The sequence below is a fragment of the Heteronotia binoei genome, chromosome 15 (assembly GCF_032191835.1).
Source record: "Heteronotia binoei isolate CCM8104 ecotype False Entrance Well chromosome 15, APGP_CSIRO_Hbin_v1, whole genome shotgun sequence".
Lineage (NCBI taxonomy): Eukaryota > Metazoa > Chordata > Lepidosauria > Squamata > Gekkonidae > Heteronotia > Heteronotia binoei.
Window position 1 is genome coordinate 4,689,186 of NC_083237.1, and position 18,081 is coordinate 4,707,266.

At 44.7% G+C, this 18,081-nt stretch overlaps 1 protein-coding gene across 1 annotated transcript in view; it reads right to left on the reverse strand.

The window, feature by feature from the left end:
- Nucleotides 1–279: 279 nt before the first annotated feature.
- Nucleotides 280–18,081, reverse strand: part of LOC132584883 (polyunsaturated fatty acid lipoxygenase ALOX15B-like) — a 32,285-nt gene continuing 14,483 nt past the window's right edge. The window contains 8 exon segments of the mRNA XM_060256844.1: nt 280–497; nt 2,033–2,203; nt 4,320–4,420; nt 4,918–5,039; nt 7,052–7,221; nt 7,848–7,934; nt 12,414–12,617; nt 16,955–17,098. Coding sequence (XP_060112827.1) covers nt 318–497; nt 2,033–2,203; nt 4,320–4,420; nt 4,918–5,039; nt 7,052–7,221; nt 7,848–7,934; nt 12,414–12,617; nt 16,955–17,098 — 1,179 coding nt within the window. The 3' untranslated portion in view covers nt 280–317.

Genomic DNA, 18,081 nt, shown 5'->3' on the forward strand with positions numbered 1-18,081 from the left:
TTCACAAGTGTGGTTAGAAGCACCCCCACTTCATTAATAGTTTGCCAAGGCTTAATTTTTCTTCTCTTATTGATATGCTTATTCCGTATCCCTATAAAAAGTTAAAAATGAAATTTAAAAAAAAGGATTGTGCTTGCGAAGCATTTCAATCAGGATGCAAGTGGGCACTGCTAAGGCGGAAGGAGAGAATTGTGCATATTTACAGAAGAAACTAGAAGCTGCAACAGGCATTCCATGGGAAGAGTAAAAAATGTGGCAATCAAAAACTGGCATTGTTATTCATAAACTTGCAAGGCCACCATCCAGATTGCGCCTACTCAGATGGAGACACTGTTCTCTGTCTCAGGAGGGTTCAGATAACAGTAGCCAATGGGAAGAGAGCCGTTCCTCTCCTCAATTTTCTTGGAGATCTTGTTCAAACGGTCCTGGAAGTCTTGAATGAATTCCTGCGGCTCCTTCTCTGTGAACTGCTCATTGGGGTAGTTCCCGAGAGTGACCTGTTCACAAGAGCAAGAAGAAGAGAAATCAGCCCTTGACATACCACTCTCTTTCCAAAACATCATGGAAAGCATGGCAACCCCAGGGGTGAGGGGGTCAAACTCAGGCCTCGGATTCAGTGGGAGCTCACAGGAGCGCAGCTCCTGAACCTTTCTGAGAGTTCCAGCTCCTCCTTCTGAGAGTTCCACCTCCTTGTCCATTGAATAGTAGGTGCAGCTGCATCACAATCCCTGGATGAGCTTCACCACTTACGTTTCTACAAAACGACCCCTGCTCAAACTACTTCTAAACAGGGCTTCTTCTTTTTTTGGTAGCAGGAACTCTTTGCCTATTAGGCCACCCCCCTCCTGATGTATCCAATCCTCCAAGAGCTTTACAGGGCTTTTAGTACAGGGCCCAGGATTGGCTACATTAGAGGTGTGTGGCCTAATAGGCAAAGGAGTTCCTGCTACAAAAAAAGCCCTGCTTCTAAACAAAAGGCTTGTTTTCTGGCTGGGTGTCTCAACTACTCATCTTCACTACGACACTGATCCTACGCCTGTGTGTTCATGCCTGGTTGACCACCTGATCCTGTGTCCTCCAGTGCCTGGATGGAGACAGTGGCAGCCCCTCCAAGCAGAAGATATGTCAGGCGCAGCATTGCTCTCCAGGGATTGCTTTGACTGGTTCCACAATCCAATACTAATCGCCTCCACAAGACATAGGGTTGCCAAGTCCAACTGAAGAAATATCTGGGGACTTTGGGGGTGGAGCCGGGAGACTTTGGGGATGAAGCCGGGAGGCATTAGGGGTGGAGCCAGGAACAAGGGTGTGACAAGCATCATTGAACTCCAAGGGAGTTCTGGCCATCACATTTAAAGGGACGGCACACCTTTTCAATGCCTTCCTTCCATTGGAAATAATGAAGGATAAGGGCACCTTCTTTCGGGGCTCATAGAATTGGACCCCCTGGTCCAATCCTTTTGAAACTTGGGGGGTACTTTGGGGAGAGGCACTAAATACTATACTAAAAATTTGGTGCCTCGACCTCAAAAAACCTGTCCCTCAGAGCCCCCGAAACCTCCAGATCAATTCCCCAATATACCCTATGAGAATTGATCTCCACATAGGGAATAATGAAGTGCTCAGCAGACGACCCCCCCCCCCCCAATTTCTGGCAAGTCTGAAGCGAGGGGTTGGCCTCCCTACTCATGAGTTGCTGCCAAATTCTTCAAAGTAACACAGACACACCATCCAAAGAGGAAGCCTTTCAATCGGAGACTGAAGCCTCCGGAGGTGGAAAGGCACATGGTGGCTGTGGGGGCGGGGCTTTCCCTCCCCCCTGTTGGCCAGCTGACTAGGGGTGGGAAGGAGCCTGGGAAAACGGAAGAACTCCCGCTGGGACCTGGGGATTGGCAAGCCTAGTTTGGATGGTGATACAGCACAGTGAGTGTGAGACCTGCTATAATCTCCCAGGGGAAACAGGTCTGCAGGGCCCTTCTACCCCCAGCTTTGCCACCCATTCACTTGGCCTCTGTGGGTTCAAAGCACTCACCGAGTCTCCTGATGGGGCGCTGAGCAGGTAGAGGGTGCTAATGATCTCGCAGGTGGTGTTGATGGCGGGCAGAGTCTCCAGGTAGTCTTCCAGGTGTGTCATGCCTTTGGATCGAGGTGGGGGCTTCCTCATGGAGGAGGGGAAGTTGGGCATCCAGGCACCATTTCCATACTGTGATCAAAAAACAAATATTAGAAGAAGAAGATATTGGATTTATATCCCGCTGTCCACTCCGAAGAGTCTTAGAGCGGCTCACAATCTCCGTTACCTGCCTCCCCCACAACAGACACCCTGTGAGGTGGGTGGGGCTGGAGAGGGCTCTCCCAGCAGCTGCCCTTTCAAGGACAACTCCTGCAAGAGACTATGGCTGACCCAAGGCCATGCTAGCAGGTGCAAGTGGAGGAGTGGGGAATCAAACCTCGTTCTCCCAGATAATAGTCTGCTCACTTAACCACTACACCAAAATTAGCTCTTCTCCCAGGACTATAGTAACCCCTCCCTCCAACCATATTAGTATATGGTGACAAGGAATTATTCTTCCTTAACACATAATTCCAAGTATTTTCCCCTACAGAATCCTGCAATTATACTGTATATATACAGCCCTAGTAGGTACCTACATCTCATATATTGGGGCCTACCACCTCTTATTAATATCCTAATTGCATATTAAGTGCAACTTGTCTACTGCTTTGTGCTATTGCTTCAGAACACCACGGCTGCCCACTTGGATCTATCTAATTGGTCCCAAATATTAGTGCCATCAAGTTAGAACAAACTTATGGCCACCCCAGCGGAAGGCTTTGAAGACAAGTGGGAAGCAGAGGAAACCTTTCTTGGTGGTCTCCCATCCAAGTAGAAACTCTGCTTAGCTTCTGAGAACTGACGAGACCAAGGTATACTATGCCGCCTTCCCTTTCAGTCCTAAATATAGGGGTACACAGAAGGGAGGGGTCTCTCTCTCTCTCGGCTTGACTTCGCGAACGAAGATTTAAGAAGGGTGCAGTAGTCCACGTCTGCTGCAGGCTCGCTGGTGGCTGACAAGACCAATGCGGGACAGGCAGATCCGGCCACAGTGGCTGCAGGGAAAAGTCTGATTTGGGGTTGGTGCTGTAGCAGTGCGATTCTTCCTCAATCTCCTTTTGTCCTCAAGACCAGCTATGCGTGCATTCTCAAAGGAAGAGACAGCCTGGTGGATGGTGTGCCTCCATGCTTTGCGATCTGAGGCTAGGTCAGACCACTGGTGATGGTTGATGCGACAGGTGCCAAGGGATTTCTTCAAGGAGTCCTTGTACCTCTTCTTTGGTGCCCCTCTATTTCGATGGCCGGTGGAAAGTTCGCCATACAGAGCAATCTTGGGAAGGCGGTGGTTTTCCATCCTAGAAATATGCCCTGCCCAGCGCAGCTGCGTCTTCAACAGCAGTGCTTCGATGCTTGTAACCTCCGCCCTCTTGAGGACTTCAGTGTTAGTCACAAAGTCACTCCAGTGGATGTTGAGGATGGTGCGAAGGCAGTGCTGATGAAAGCGCTCCAGGAGTAGCAGGTGATGACGGTATAAAACCCACGATTCGGAGCCGTAGATGAGGGTTGTCAACACAACCGCTTTGTAAACATTGATCTTTGTGCCTTTTTTCAGATGCTTGTTGCTCCATACTCTTTTGTGCAGTCGGCCAAATGCACGGTTTGCCTTTGCCAGCCTGTTGTGATTTACCTTGAAATATCAAAATCAGTTAAAATGTAGCCGTGCATCTCTGTGATTTGTTGGGAAAGGGAGGCTGTGATAAAGGGTAAAAGTGTAAGCCTGTTCAGAGTGAAAAGAATGCTGACCCATGAAGGTTGTCTTGTAAGATGGCATCATTGAGGGAAAATGAAGTCAACTCTGATGGATAACAGTTCTGACCAAACAAGCATTGCCCTCACTCTCAACTGGCTCTGCCGGTCTCAAGATACATTATCACAGAGCCAAATCTTGTCAGGTACGAATCTTTTTATTCTCTATGTGGTCTCTGATTGGCTGAGATCTCCCACAAAAGGGCAAAACGCCCAGCCTCATAAATGGGTGGCAGCCGGGGAGAGTAGATCGTATGAAACAAGAATGAAAAAGGAAAACATTTGCAGTATTAAGGGGAGCTGTGGGGGGAGGGGATCAGTTGTCCTAAAGTTATATTTTTGGTTCAATGCATGATATTCCGCAGTTAGAAGTTTCCCTCTGTAGTAAAAGAAAACGGGGTCCATGAAAAGACTATAAAGATTTAGCCAGCAGTGCCAAGAGAAGATTTGCTCCTACCTGCCCATTATTGACAGCAGCATGCTGAGCGGAGACGGTAAATATCACCATTGTCAGGAACTTCTTGAGCTCTGCCACTGTATCAAATGAGGATGGGATCCCTGTGAACAAAAGACATGTGTCTGGGGAAGGTAATAATAATGTATTCTACACAATCAGGTTTGCTGCATGCCTACAGAACTCACCCATCACATTTTCAATAGCTGAAGTTAAGAAATATTCAATTAACATGAACTCAGTTCTCATAGTGGCATTGATCACTTTTGAGAGAGCAGGACATGCGTTGTTTTGATTCATACAGTGTTTTGGAGGTGGGTGGTGTGTTACAAAGAACAAGCACACCAGTCCTTGCACTGAAGAGCTGTCAATCTAAAATCCGACAAAAGTTACATAGGGGAGAAAGATGGAAGTCACAAAAGTGAAATGCAGGTTTCCGAGTCACGTCCCACAACTACTTTGGGATCTGTATTTCTAATTTCCAAGCTATGGAGCTTGAACAGCAAGCCAAATTGAATGGCACAAAGTGGTTCCTTCTGTAACCAAAGGTTGCATGCTTTGCTATGGGGGATCCCAACCACGGAGGGAAGAAGACATTTACCAGAAGACTTTAGACTCAGGAAACCTTCCGTAAAGATCTCTTTTATCCATTTCTGTAGTTCATAATCTTCCTGCACAGATTCATCCTTTGAATAGTAGAAGTCAACAATGTTGGAGACAAAACTGAAGGAGGAAAGAGAGAAGCAGAAAGCAAGTCAGCTTGCAGAGCTGGGACACATCTGATCTACAAGCATAGCCAGCTTCAAGAGGGGATTGGATAAAAATAAGGAGCAGAGGTCCATCAGTGGCTATTAGCCACAGCATATTGTTGGAACTGTCTGGGGTAGTGATGCTCTATATTCTTGGTGCTTGGCGGGGAGGCAAAGTGGAAGGGCTTCTAGCCCCACTTGTGAACCTCCTGATGGTATTTAGTTGTTGTTTTTTTTGCCACTGTGTGACACAGAGTGTTAGACTGGATGGGCCATTGGCCTGATCTGTTATGTTCTCTTATTGTTGTATCCTAGAAAGATCCCTCTGACACCCAGGGTGGAACAAAGAGTGGGTTTGTCCAAAGGATTCAGTACAAGCCGGAATATCGAGTTCTTATTGATGTGGATTCAGTCCGGATCTTTGGAGGCCTGTCTGAGGAGAGGAAAATTCTCTTCCTGAATTTCCACTGGAAGTTTACATCTCTGAACCTAATCTAGGAAGAAAGCACGGCTCTCTAGATTAAGAAAAAAGAGACAAAGACAGCAGAATAACATGATTGAGTTCTAGGGGTCTAGACTGTACTGTACCGCTTCAGATTGTAGGTACAGAATACCATTTTGGAATGCTCCCCTATGTTAAAAAAAGGAACCCACCTGAAAACAGAAAATCAGTGCATCAGGGATAAAAGTTCTACCCAGCATTCTTCCACCTGTGCTAGTTTTCATTTTAACCTTTCTGTGAACCAGGAGGTGGCTGGTTTCTGGTAAGCAATGAAGTCTCTTCCTTAAATAATTAATCTTCTAAGAATAAACTTTAGTATTTATAACCATTTCCTATATGGATCAAATATACTTTGTACAATCCTCAGATGCAATTAATACATTCTTCAGCTGTACTGAAACACCAGTGTTGATACGCTCAGTTGATTTACTACAGAGGGAGGATTGAGTCCACTAAAACAGAAAATAATAAGTAATCAACTATGTAAGGATCATAATAAGTTGCAGTACAGTTGATAAAAGAAGTTAAATACAGACCAGCATGTGGCATCCAACAGATTAAGTCTTTATAAATTCATTGCACTCCGTAAGTGGAAGAGGACCTTTCAAGCATGCTATTTCTATATGCTGTTTCTAATGGTGATTTAAGGGAGATGTTCTAGAGAAACATCTAAGGGAGATGTTTTTATTAGCTGACATTCCTTCGTCATAAAAGAGATACTAGTGAGTAGCCTTTGAACCCTCAACTCAATTTGCATCTTCATGTTATTCTTTTGAAGTTATCTGTAACCTATCCTTTTGAAGTGTGCCTATAAGTTACTATCCAATGCTATGTATGCCATTACTTCCAAGGAGTCCGTCCTTGGGCAGGCTATTGAGTTTTACCATAAAGCAACTTTTGATTAAAGAACAAAAGTTTGATTATTTAGAAATATCGATGCTTGACAGGACCCTCTAAACAAAGCAGCAATATGGAGTCTTCATCGACACTGTTCATTTGGACAACAGACAAGAGCATAATTTTAATGGATTATAATTAATATTACACCCACTTGAATCTGCTTTTGTTGTATCTCGACTGGTGCTTCAGCACAGCCCAGGAATGTATTAATTACATCTGAGGTTTGTACAAAACGTATTTAATGAGTGTACGAAATGGTTATAAAAACTAAAGTTTGTTCTTAGGTGATTAATTATTTGAGGAAGAGACTTCATTGTATAGAAACACTGTGAGTGCTCAATGTACTAAAATTTTCTAGTTTTACAGTGCACTGGAATGGTTTCTATTGTCCTTGCTTGTAGCTTTCTAACTGTGACCCCTCTCTGGGCATGGTTTCTGATAAAGACGTGCTTGGATCTAGTGGAGTGGAGGGAGGGGTGCTTCTGAAATCCTCTGCACCTCAGAAAAGTGGTGGAGAACTCCCTGGAGGACACACTGTCCCTTTATCCCTCCCCCAAATGAGTCCACCTCATTGCCTTCCTGACCTTTCTACGGCTGCCCAGATCTCCAAACCATCATCCCTGTAGTAGTAATTGGGCAAGGAAGACACATCGCGGTCCTCTAAATCTTCCGGGAGGCAGAGAGAGGAGTAAGTCAAGGCTTCCAGGCCCCTCTGGCATAGCTGGACCAAGCCGTCTCGCCCAAGACCAGTTGCCTGGAGAAAAGGGAGAAATGGGAGATGCACCTGACACAAGAGCCATTTCTTCCATGACTTCACACTAGATCCACCAGTGACTCTTGTTACTCCTGGTTATTGCAGAACCCAGAGCAACAGACAGATAAAAGTCAGGGGGTTTTTCACATATCATTAATTTGCAAGGATTTTTTAATCATTTTATTTCTTTATCCATTTCTATCTTGCCTTCCTTCCACCAGAGCAAGCCAAGATGGTGTAAAGAGAAGAAGATGCTGGATTTACACCCTGCCGTCCACTCAGAATCTCAGAGTCACAGAACAGCTCACAATCTCCTTTACTTTATTCTCCCACAACAGACACACCGTGAGGTAGGTGGGGCTGAGAGAGCTCTCCCGGAAGCTGCCCTTTCTGCAAGAGCTGTGGCTGACCCAAGGCCATTGCAGCAGCTGCAAGTGGAGGAGTGGAGAATCAAACCTGGTTCTCCCATATAAGAGTCCGTGCACTTAACCACTACACCAAACTGGCTCTCTCATAGCATGAAGCAAACCTGTTCCAATTCTGCAAGAGCCTTCAGATCACTCTTCGGCAAGTTCATGAACAGCTAGGTTACCAGTTTTTGCCAAAGGAGGTTATGTATAACTCACCTTGTCAAAGACACCATCTTTACTGATGAGGAGTTGCCGGGCCAAAGTGTTGATGTTAAAGGTGTAGCGCATGTGAGGAATTAAGAGCTGAAAGAGGGGCAGATGTCAAAATGAGAGAATTGCATTAATTTATTGATTTATATTTACACTTAATTTATAAAACCATATTATCATTTCTAAACTGCTAAAGAGCCTGCAAACAACCTGTTTTGGTGTGAGGAAGATAGTAAAGATGGCTCCCTCTCCAATGTCTATTCAGAGTGTGGGCAATGTTCCCTGTGTCAGCATTGTGTGGAGGTGTTTGTGGTCGCCCCTTCCTGCTCTTTTGACATTGTACTAGGGGTGGGGTGGCTGGCTCGGCACCAGCCGGACATACAGTGGGGGGAGCACACAATAGACTCCCTGATCCCCCCAGAAGCAGTGGCTGGAGCAGTCCAAACCCGTTCGAAAACGGCTGCCCAGCAAAAGGCTCCCTGTGGGGGGGGGGAACAAATTGATAACTGAAGCTGAGGCGGAAAGAGAGGCCCGCCCTGAGGGTGTGAAAAAGGGAGAAGGGGGCTTCTGGTATCACGAGGGAAAATTGTATGTCCCCAAGTCCCTGAGGGTGGAGGTCCTACAACTCTGCCACACCAATAAACTGGCCAGGCACTTTGGTTATGTGAAAACCCTCCATCTAGTACACCGGCAGTTTTGGTGGCCCCAAATGAAAAGGGACATTTCAGAATTTGTGCAGACGTGTCCGACTTGCCTCATGGCCAAGCGAAGGGGAAGGTGCTGGGCCTCTTACAACCCCTCCCTATGGCAGAACGGCCCTGGTCAGTAGTAACGATGGACTTTATAGTAGAACTACCACCATCTAAGGGTCGGACGGTGATTCTGGTGGTAGTAGACACGTTTTCCAAACAAGCCCACTTCATCCCCTGCCGCAAGCTCCCCACCGCAAAAGAACTAGCCTATCTGTTCTTCATGCACGTGGTTCGGGCCCACTCGTTCCCTGACAAGGTCATTAGCGACAGGGGCCCACAGTTCGTTGCCAACTTCTGGCAGGAGTTCTGTAAACTGACGGGCATGGAGCAGGGATTGAGCTCCGCCTATCACCCGCAAATGGACGGACAAAGTGAGTGGGTGAATGGACTTTTGGAGCAGTGCTTGAGGTGCTATATAAACTTTCAGCAGTCTAATTGGGTGGAACTATTACCTTTTGCCGAATATGGATACAATAATAGCCTGCACAGCTCTACCAAAATGTCCCCATTTCAGGCAGTGCATGGTTACGAAGGGAAGCTGTTCCCCTCCCTCCCTGGAGGCGGGGACAGCTCCCTGTCCCCCGACTGCACGCAGTGGTGGGGGAAATTACAAAAATCCTGGAAGATCATCCAGGAAAACCTAGAGGAAGCAAAAAAGGACTACAAATTACAATTTGATAAAAAGCATAGCCCAGGCTGGGACTTCAAGGAGGGAGATACTGTATTTTTGTCTACCAAGAATTTCCCTTTGCCACAGACGTCCCGGAAATTGGCGTACCGGTTCCTGGGTCCTTTCAAAATTAAAAGAGTGATTAACAAAGTGACTGTAGAACTGGAACTGCCCAAGCTGCTCAGTAAAATACACCCTGTTTTCCATTGCAGCCTTATCCGTCGGGATCTGGGTGGTTCGAGGTGGCATCCTCGGGGCCCCGAACCGGAACCTATTCTGGTGAGGGGTCAGAAACACCATGAGGTGAAGGAGATCCTCGATGCTACATTCCAAGGGGGAGTGCTATACTATCTGGTCCGCTGGCGGCACTTCCCACCCAGCTGCGATGAATGGGTGAAATCTTCGGACCTAAACGCTCCTCTATTCCTTAAGCAATTTTACCTACTGCACCCAGACAAAACCAGAGCAAGAGCTTAGGGGGCGGGGGGGCAGTATGTCAGCATTGTGTTCCATTGAAGTAAACACTGTTTTTGAAATGTTTATTTACTGCTAACTAACCCTAGTAAATTCCTGCTCTACTAACCCCAGTGTCATGATAAAATGCATAGAATCCAGGGAAGGGGTGAGAGAGGTGATTATAGCGCCAAAGGGCCAGCAAGGTCTTTGAAGGGCGGAATGCACGGCCCGTTTCTCAGGTGCCTGCTGGCAGGACGAGGACACCATCGAGAGGAGGATGCAGTCTGTTTATAAGAGAGATAAGCCAGGCGTGTGAAAATGTTACAGAGAAAGCAACTTGTAGGTTTTATTATGAGAAGTGATTTAAACCCCCTATTCTTTGATGTATACCCATAAATGCCAACTGATCCCAGCTAGCCGTTATCAGTTTCAATTAGTCCTTGTAGAGAGCAACATTGTTGTAATCAATAAATGAAACTTTCTTTTCAACAAAGACAAGTCTGATCATTTTGGAACTTCAATGAACCCCTTTGCTGACATTCTGCCTTCACTCTGAATCAGGTTCATAATGAGGCAGTGTAGCCAGAACTGATTGCCTATATGGCAATATGGTATAATTATATTTATTATATGACCCTTGGTTGACTGGGATCACTCAGAGAAGTGTAGAGACAAGGATATGGCTCCAAGCAAGAGCAGTTAGCAGAAAACTGCTGCAAAAAGCAGCCCAAACAAATACTGTGAAGGGTTTGGTCTCTGTGTGTGTGTGGAGGTTCTCAGCTTGGACTGTCCATTCTAACCTATATATCTGTCATGCAAAATACAAGTCTGTATATGAAGATAATAAGGTACGGCCAGTTCACCATTTCATGTCTGATTAGTCTGCATTGATTCTCTTTCTGCCAAGATGGCGAGGAGCCGAAAGCTGAGCAAAATGAAGACTTCCCACCACTGTTCCTTCTAAGCTGCAGAGTCTTGTGAGTAAAAATTCTACTTTGTGAGCTACTGGCAGTAAGGTTGTGAGCTACTGCATAAATTATTGTGCTCTGGGGCCATTTTTCCTGAGCTAAGACAAAATGTGTGAACTGGAGGCTAAAAATCTGTCAGCTAGCTCATGCTACCTCAGCTTAGAGCTTAGAGGGTTTCTCACCGTCGAAGTCCTCTGATGCTCTTTGGCTTTCCTGCTGCAACCAGAACTGTTCAGGGTTATCTTTCTGACTAAAATAGCGGGCTTCACTTTGTCAGATGTCAAATGTTATGCAGTGTCAATTGTTACGCTTTTGACAGTGCAACTTTCCAAAGTCAGTAGAGAAGCCTGGGTGTCAAGATGCAATTAAATAACATACACAATACCTAAAGCAATGTATAGCAGGTAGGTACCCCATTATTGAATTTAGAACCTCTACCAAAAAATAAGGGGGGGGCGGGTTGAATAGAAAAACAAAGACAAATATTGAGGGCAAAGCTGGAAAATGTACTATCAATTAAACAGGAGTCATGTGTCATCCAGCGGATTAACTGGGTTTTGTTGCAACATAAACCTCTGGGTGCTGGAATCTACTGAGGTAACATGAATATATGAAACTGCGTGACACTGAATCAGAATATCAGTCCAACCTTCTAGGGTTGCCAAGTCCAATTCAGGAAATATCTGGGGACTTTGGGGGTGGAGCCAGGAACAAGGGTGTGACTAGCATAATTGAACTCCAAGGGAGTTCTGGCCAACCCATTTAAAGGGACAGCACACCTTTTTAAATGTCTTCCTTCCATAGGAAATAATGAAGGATAGGGGCACCTTCTTTTGGGGCTCATAGAATTGGACCCCCTGGTCCAATCGTTTTGAAACTTGGGGGGGGTCCTTTGGGGAGAGGCACTAGATACTATATTGAAGATTAGGTGCCTCTACCTCAAAAAACAGCTTCCCCAGAGCCCTCGAAACCTCAAGATCAATTTCGCATTATACCCCATGAGACTCGATCTCCACATAGGGAATAATGAAGTGCTCAGCAGACGTCCCCCCGCCTTTTCTGGCGACTCTGAAGTGAGGGATTGGCCTCTCTATTCACGAGTTGCAGCCAACTTCTTCCAAGTAACACAGAGACCCCTTCCCAAGAGGAAGCCTTTCAATCAGAGACTGAAGCCTCTGGAGGGGGAAAGTCACAAGGTGGCTTTGGGGGCAGGGCTTCCCCCCCGCCGGCCAGCTGACTGGGGGCGGGAGGGAGCCTGGGAAAGCAGAAGAACCCCCGCTGAGACCTGGGGATTGGCAAGCCTACAACCTTCCCTTTAAGTGGAGGTGGGATTGAACCTGGGGCTATCTATCTGTGTGTTAAACAGATGCTCTACTACAGAATCAGCAAGCAACAAGGTCTAAAGTGCCATGAAATGTGAGAAGTATGGGATCTGTCTGGTTTTACCCCACCTAAATTAATTTGAAAAGGGCCATGGCTCAGTGGTAGAGCATCTTGTGTGCATGCAGAAGGTCCCAAATTCAATCCCCAGATCTGCTGGAGTCACTGTAGAGCTCCTACCAGTAGTAGTAGACAATATATTGACCTTGATGGACCAATGGTCTAATTCAGTATAAGGCAGCTTCATGTGTTCACCAATTCACTGGAAATTCTTGGCTGATTTTGCCTTCTGTATTTTTTCCTTTTTGAGGTTAGAAGCACAACTCCTCCCTTGCCTCAGTCTCACCTTGTAGAGCGGGTGGCACCCGGGCAAGTGGCGGAGGGTTGCCAGGGCAAAGACTTCTGCCAACAGGTGTGTCCGGAGCAGGTGGGCCACAGCCTGGTGTACATGGAAGTGGGAGTTGCGCACCCAGGTCTTGGCCAGGATCCAGTCCCATTCAGAGTCACTGGGCAGGAAGATGGGGGTCTCTGGGCCTGGGGTCTGACTGAGCTGTGGGAACAGGAGGCAACCCAAATGAGAACTTGGTAAAATAATTGCAACAAAAAACAAATATATTTGGATGAATAGAGCACCAATAAAATTTTGTTACAATTTTGAATCTTGGTTTTGGGGGGGTTACTGTGATTGCTTCATGCCACATAATACATTAGTGGTTCATGTTAGAAATGTGCCATGTTTTTGTGTTCTGGATAGGAATGGGCATATTTCAATTAATGGTTTCTGGCCAAAACATGAACATAACAGGAGGCTTCCATTTGAACCAAACAGGCTTGTGGTTTATGGCCACCAGTAAATCTGTTTAAAAGGACTGCAGTCCGTTTAAACAGGCTTTGTAACTTTTTGCTAAAAGTTAGCAAAAAGTTATTGGAAATTTCGCTATTCATGTAAGCGAAAAGTTATTGGAAACAAATTCAAAGTTGTCTACAAAAATTTTTAAAGGCTAATTTACATAACATAAGAACATAAGAGAAGCCATGTTGGATCAGGCCAATGGCCCATCCAGTCCAACACTCTGTGTCACACAGTGGCCAAAAATTTTATATATATATATACACATTGTGGCTAATAGCCACTGATGGACCTCTGCTCCAAATTTTTATCTAACCCCCTCTTGAAGCTGGCTATGCTTGTAACCGCCACCACCTCCTGTGGCAGTGAATTCCACATGTTAATCACCCTTTGGGTGAAGAAGTACCTCCTTTTATCCTTTCTAACCCGACTGCTCAGCAATTTCATTGAATGCCTACGAGTTCTTGTATTGTGAGAAAGAGAGAAAAGTACTTCTTTCTCTACTTTCTCCATCCCATGCATAATCTTGTAAATCTCTATCATGTCACCCCGCAGTTGACGTTTCTCCAAGCTAAAGAGCCCCAAGCGTTTTAACCTTTCTTCATAGGAAAGTGTTCCAAACCTTTAATCATTCTAGTTGCCCTTTTCTGGACTTTTTCCAATGTTATAATATCCTTTTTGGGGTGCAGTGATCAGAATTGCACACAGTATTCCAAATGAGACCCAAGCTAAAGAGCCCCAAGCGTTTCAGCCTTTCTTCACAGGAAAATATTCCAAACCCTTGAACCTTGATGGACCAATGGTCTAATTCAGCATAAATCTGAGATGTACTTGTTAAATATTTGCCAAGATTCGCTTCCCAAACTGATAATTATATTCTTGATCCATGCTGTAACTGCAGCAAGAATAATATATGCAAAACGGTGGAAAACACAAAAAATACCTAAACAACGCTTAGAAACAGCTGAAATAGACTTGTTCTCTGCAAAATTACAAGAAGGAAATATACAAGACAACAATAAGATTTGGCACCCATTGTATGATTGGTTGGGTGCAGTATATGTGTGGAAATTGTGACCCTAAGAAATAACATGTTTGTACATAAAGAATGCATAAAATAAGGAATGAGTACTGAATAAGATGAAGCAATTTCAGGAAATGCGTAGTTGTAAGTCAAAGTAAGAATTCTAGAGAGTAGAAATGTTATAAGAGACAAAACAGAAAATACCAATTGTAAATGATATATAGACTGAGTGATGTTTGAATCAGATGAAATGAGAAAGAAAATGTAATTAAGAAAGGTTTTCTGTCCGCATACTCCAACCCTGTTTTTCCCAAATCCCCTGTAAAACCTTCCCTTCCCCTTTCCATATAAATGAAATTCAATAAATTTTTAATTTTAAAAAATAAATCAACAAGGTTTGTAGAAACCCCAAATACAGTAGAAAGCCCGAATAGAGCTCAATGGCAGGGAGCAGTCTACACAAGTAAGCAACAACTGAGTGGCAGGGAGCAGAAAGCAGGGGTTTAAAGGGACTCAGAGTCCCTTTAAACCCTGCTGTCAAGCCCCTCCATTTTTCTTCTTATTTACTGCTCAAGGCCTTTTGTTATTTACTGCTTAGCTGGCCTGGCAACCTGACATGCTCTTGTTTATTTCCCAAGATGGTTCCTATTGTGTCTGCTGTGGAATGGGAGAGGTCACCCTCCATAGTTCTCAGAGTTCTTATCTATTCACAGGTCCCTGGTAGAATGCTTTGTAGTGTGGACTTATTCTGTTATGTTAACCTGGTAAACTTTAGATTTGAATGTTGCCACCATTTACTAACAGTTTATGTTATCCTATAAAGTGAATGTGTAGCTGGTACTTTGTTAGTATTTTCACTGACCATGTCAGTGAAGCACTACCTGATTTCTAATAAATGCATCTATTTGAAATAACAAAGGATCTCATTATTTGGAATATCGGGGCTTGACACCTGCTTTCTGCTCAGTCTGTGAACCACCACGAACAGTTTTAAAAGTCGTGGAAGTTCATGATGGTACACCTGTCATGGATTTTGGTTCATGAACCATGAGCAGGGCAAATTTGTGACGAATTTTGCTTTGTGGTTCAGCTCATGCCCACCCCTAATTCTAGAGGTTCAGGACCCTTTTGTGGACACCTGCATTGCAGGCACCATTCTTTTCCATGTACAGCCAATTCAAGGGCTTTACAGGCAGCAGTCATTAAACATGACACCAGCAAAATCAAGTGGAAAACATTCCTCCTCCTCCCTCTCCTCTCCAACTCCTCTGAATCTCAAGCCCATGTAGCAAAGTGGTTCTCTTTTACCAGGTCTCCAAAAAGTAGTTCTTTTCTGAATATGTGTACCTCTGCATAGACTGCTGTGGCAGGGAAATGACAGACAATGGTTGGCAGTTTGACATTTAAAACAAATCCTTCTTTCATTTATTTTCTTCTCCTACTGCTACAGTGAATGAGTGCCAACCAAGGATAAAAATGTCTTATGTTTGTGTTGAAAACTCTGCTTCTGACACCCTTCCTTGTGACTGTTGTGAAAACTCTTATCTGAGTTATCTTCTTTATAGGCATTGGAATGGAATCTTTTTTTTCCCAGTGAAAGGCGGGAGAGTGCTGTTCCCCCTCCCCTTTGCAATTAAAAACATCAACGGAGTGTCAGCAGTCTGAGGTCTGACAGCAACCAACATTTCAGTTTATCAGGGTTTGATTGGACTCTGGGAGGCCACCAGTAGACTAATGGCACAAAACTGGTGACTTAGCTAATCAAGGAAGGTGATCTGAAGGCTCTTGCAGAATTGAAGCAGGTTTGCATCATGTCAGCATAGTCCCCGGTATACACCCCACCCCTCATTCCAGATCATTTATGGATAAATTAAACACCTAACCTTCCATTGTGAGAACTGTCCATTTATTCCTGCTCTTTGCTTCCTTCTTCTTATCCCTTGACTGCTAATATTGGACAAGGTGGGTAAAGTATAATAATACGTACCACATACGTACCCCAGAGGGCACTATGTCCAGGGTCGCAAAATCTCCTTAAGATCCCTGGACCGAAAGAAGCTCAATTGACCAGCACTAGAGCCAGAACGTTCTCTGCAATAGCCCCTACTTTGTGGAAAGCCCTCCCTGAAAACATCAGGGCCTTGCGGGACCTGCCACAGTTCCGCAGGGCCTGTAAGACCGAACTATTTAAACTCACCTTTAATGGTTAGGGGGAGGTGGCTATTACCTTCAGCACCGACAATCTCACTGAACTAATATAATGGAAATCAGAAGACTGCCATCTTGGATTTTTAATATGTATGGAAATGTTTTTTTATATTTTAATATGTTTGTAAATTGCTAATGTTTTTAAACTGTTGTTAGCCGCTCTGAGCCTGTCGGGGGAGGCGGGATATAAATCTGATACATAAATAAATAAATAATACTTAAGTGCTGTGAAATAACAACCAGCTTATAGAGTTCCGCTGGGATTGCAAGTCCAAACTATTTAAGCTTGCCTTCAACGGGGAGGTAGCAAATGCCCAACAGCACTGACAATCCCATTGGACAAATACAGATATTCAGAAACATCGACGTGCATCTTGGATTTTATGGTTAAAAATGTGTGGAATAGATTTTTTGTATATTGCTTTTTAATATTCTATGTAGTTTTTAACTGTTGTTAGCCACCCTGAGCCTGTTAGGGGAGGGCGGGATATAAATTCGATTAAATAAATAAATAAATAAATAAATAAGATACTTTGGTGAGGTACCTTGTCAAAAGTCTCTCGAAAGTCCAATGTAATAATTTCTACTGGGGTGACCATTGTCTACATGCTTGTTCAGTTTCTCAAAGGACTCTAAAAGTTTGGTGACCCTTGCAAAGCAGTTTCCTCCTGTGGAGGTTCATACAGTCTGCCTTTCCCATGTGGTTTCAGACCCCTTCCCTGGAAACACTCGGAAAGATCACTGCCGACTGAACGAGCTCTCAAACCAGGGCCCCCGAGAGTCTCATACAGTTCTGGCCCCTTACCTGGATGGCCAGGGGAAGGAGTTCCTCCTGCGGTGTGAGGTGCAGCAGGCAGAGGGGAGCCGCGATGTACTGCTGGAGCTTGTTATTCTGGCCAGCCGTGATCCCATCCAGAATTTTGTAGTCGGCAATGTAGATGGTCCCTTTCTGCAGAGGAGAGGGGTGGAAGGGGAAACTTGCGTGGGGTGGGAATAGGCTTCCTCACAATACGATCCTGATGTTATTTGTCAGAAACATTTGTATCCCTCCTTCCCATCAAATTCCCACGGCAGCATAAAGAATAAAGGAAAAACAAAGAGGGGAAAGAAACTTAACCCAAAAACTGGAGAAAGAAACCGGAAAGGTTAATATGCAATTAAAGGGCCAAACATTAAAAACAAACTGTAAAATAAATCATATACCAACATACGTGTATTTATTGTAGAAAGCTAAAACCATTTAAGGGCCCGTCATAAGCCTCTATCCTTTGTACAATCATAAAACCACAGTGGGAACCCACTCAACTTGATCTGATACGTTTCAACCTAAACTGGTCTTCTTCAGAGGTCAGAAAGGTAAGTACACATATTGGCTCATAATAAATAATACTATAAAACAATAGAACAATGCTGGAACTCAAGGAAATTTAATGAAGTGACAAAGGCTTAAAGATATTCTTGAGGCCTCTTATTCTACAGCTTTATGTCCTAATCAAGGGCATACATATTGCATCCAGCGTCTTATTGTATGCCACATGGTCCAGAATTGATCAAGGTAGGTGTAAGGTCAGAGCCTATGTGCCAAGAGTTACATGCCAACACACATCAGGTCAAGTTGAGTGGGTTCTCATTGTGGTTTTATGATTGTACATAGGATAGAGGCTTATGATAGGATAGAGGTCCTATCATAGGATAGAGGTCCAAGGGGAGAGATCCATCTGCCGACTCTTGACGGGGTGCCATTAACACCGGTCCCTAAGGCCAGGAGTTTAGGCGTGCTCCTTGAGTCCTCCCTTACAATGGAGGCCCAGGTAGCAGCCACTGTTAGATCTGCCTTTTTTCATCTTCGGCGGGCACGGCAGCTGGCTCCTTTTCTGGAGCACAACGATTTAGCGATGGTAATCCATGCTACGGTCACCTCAAGAATAGATT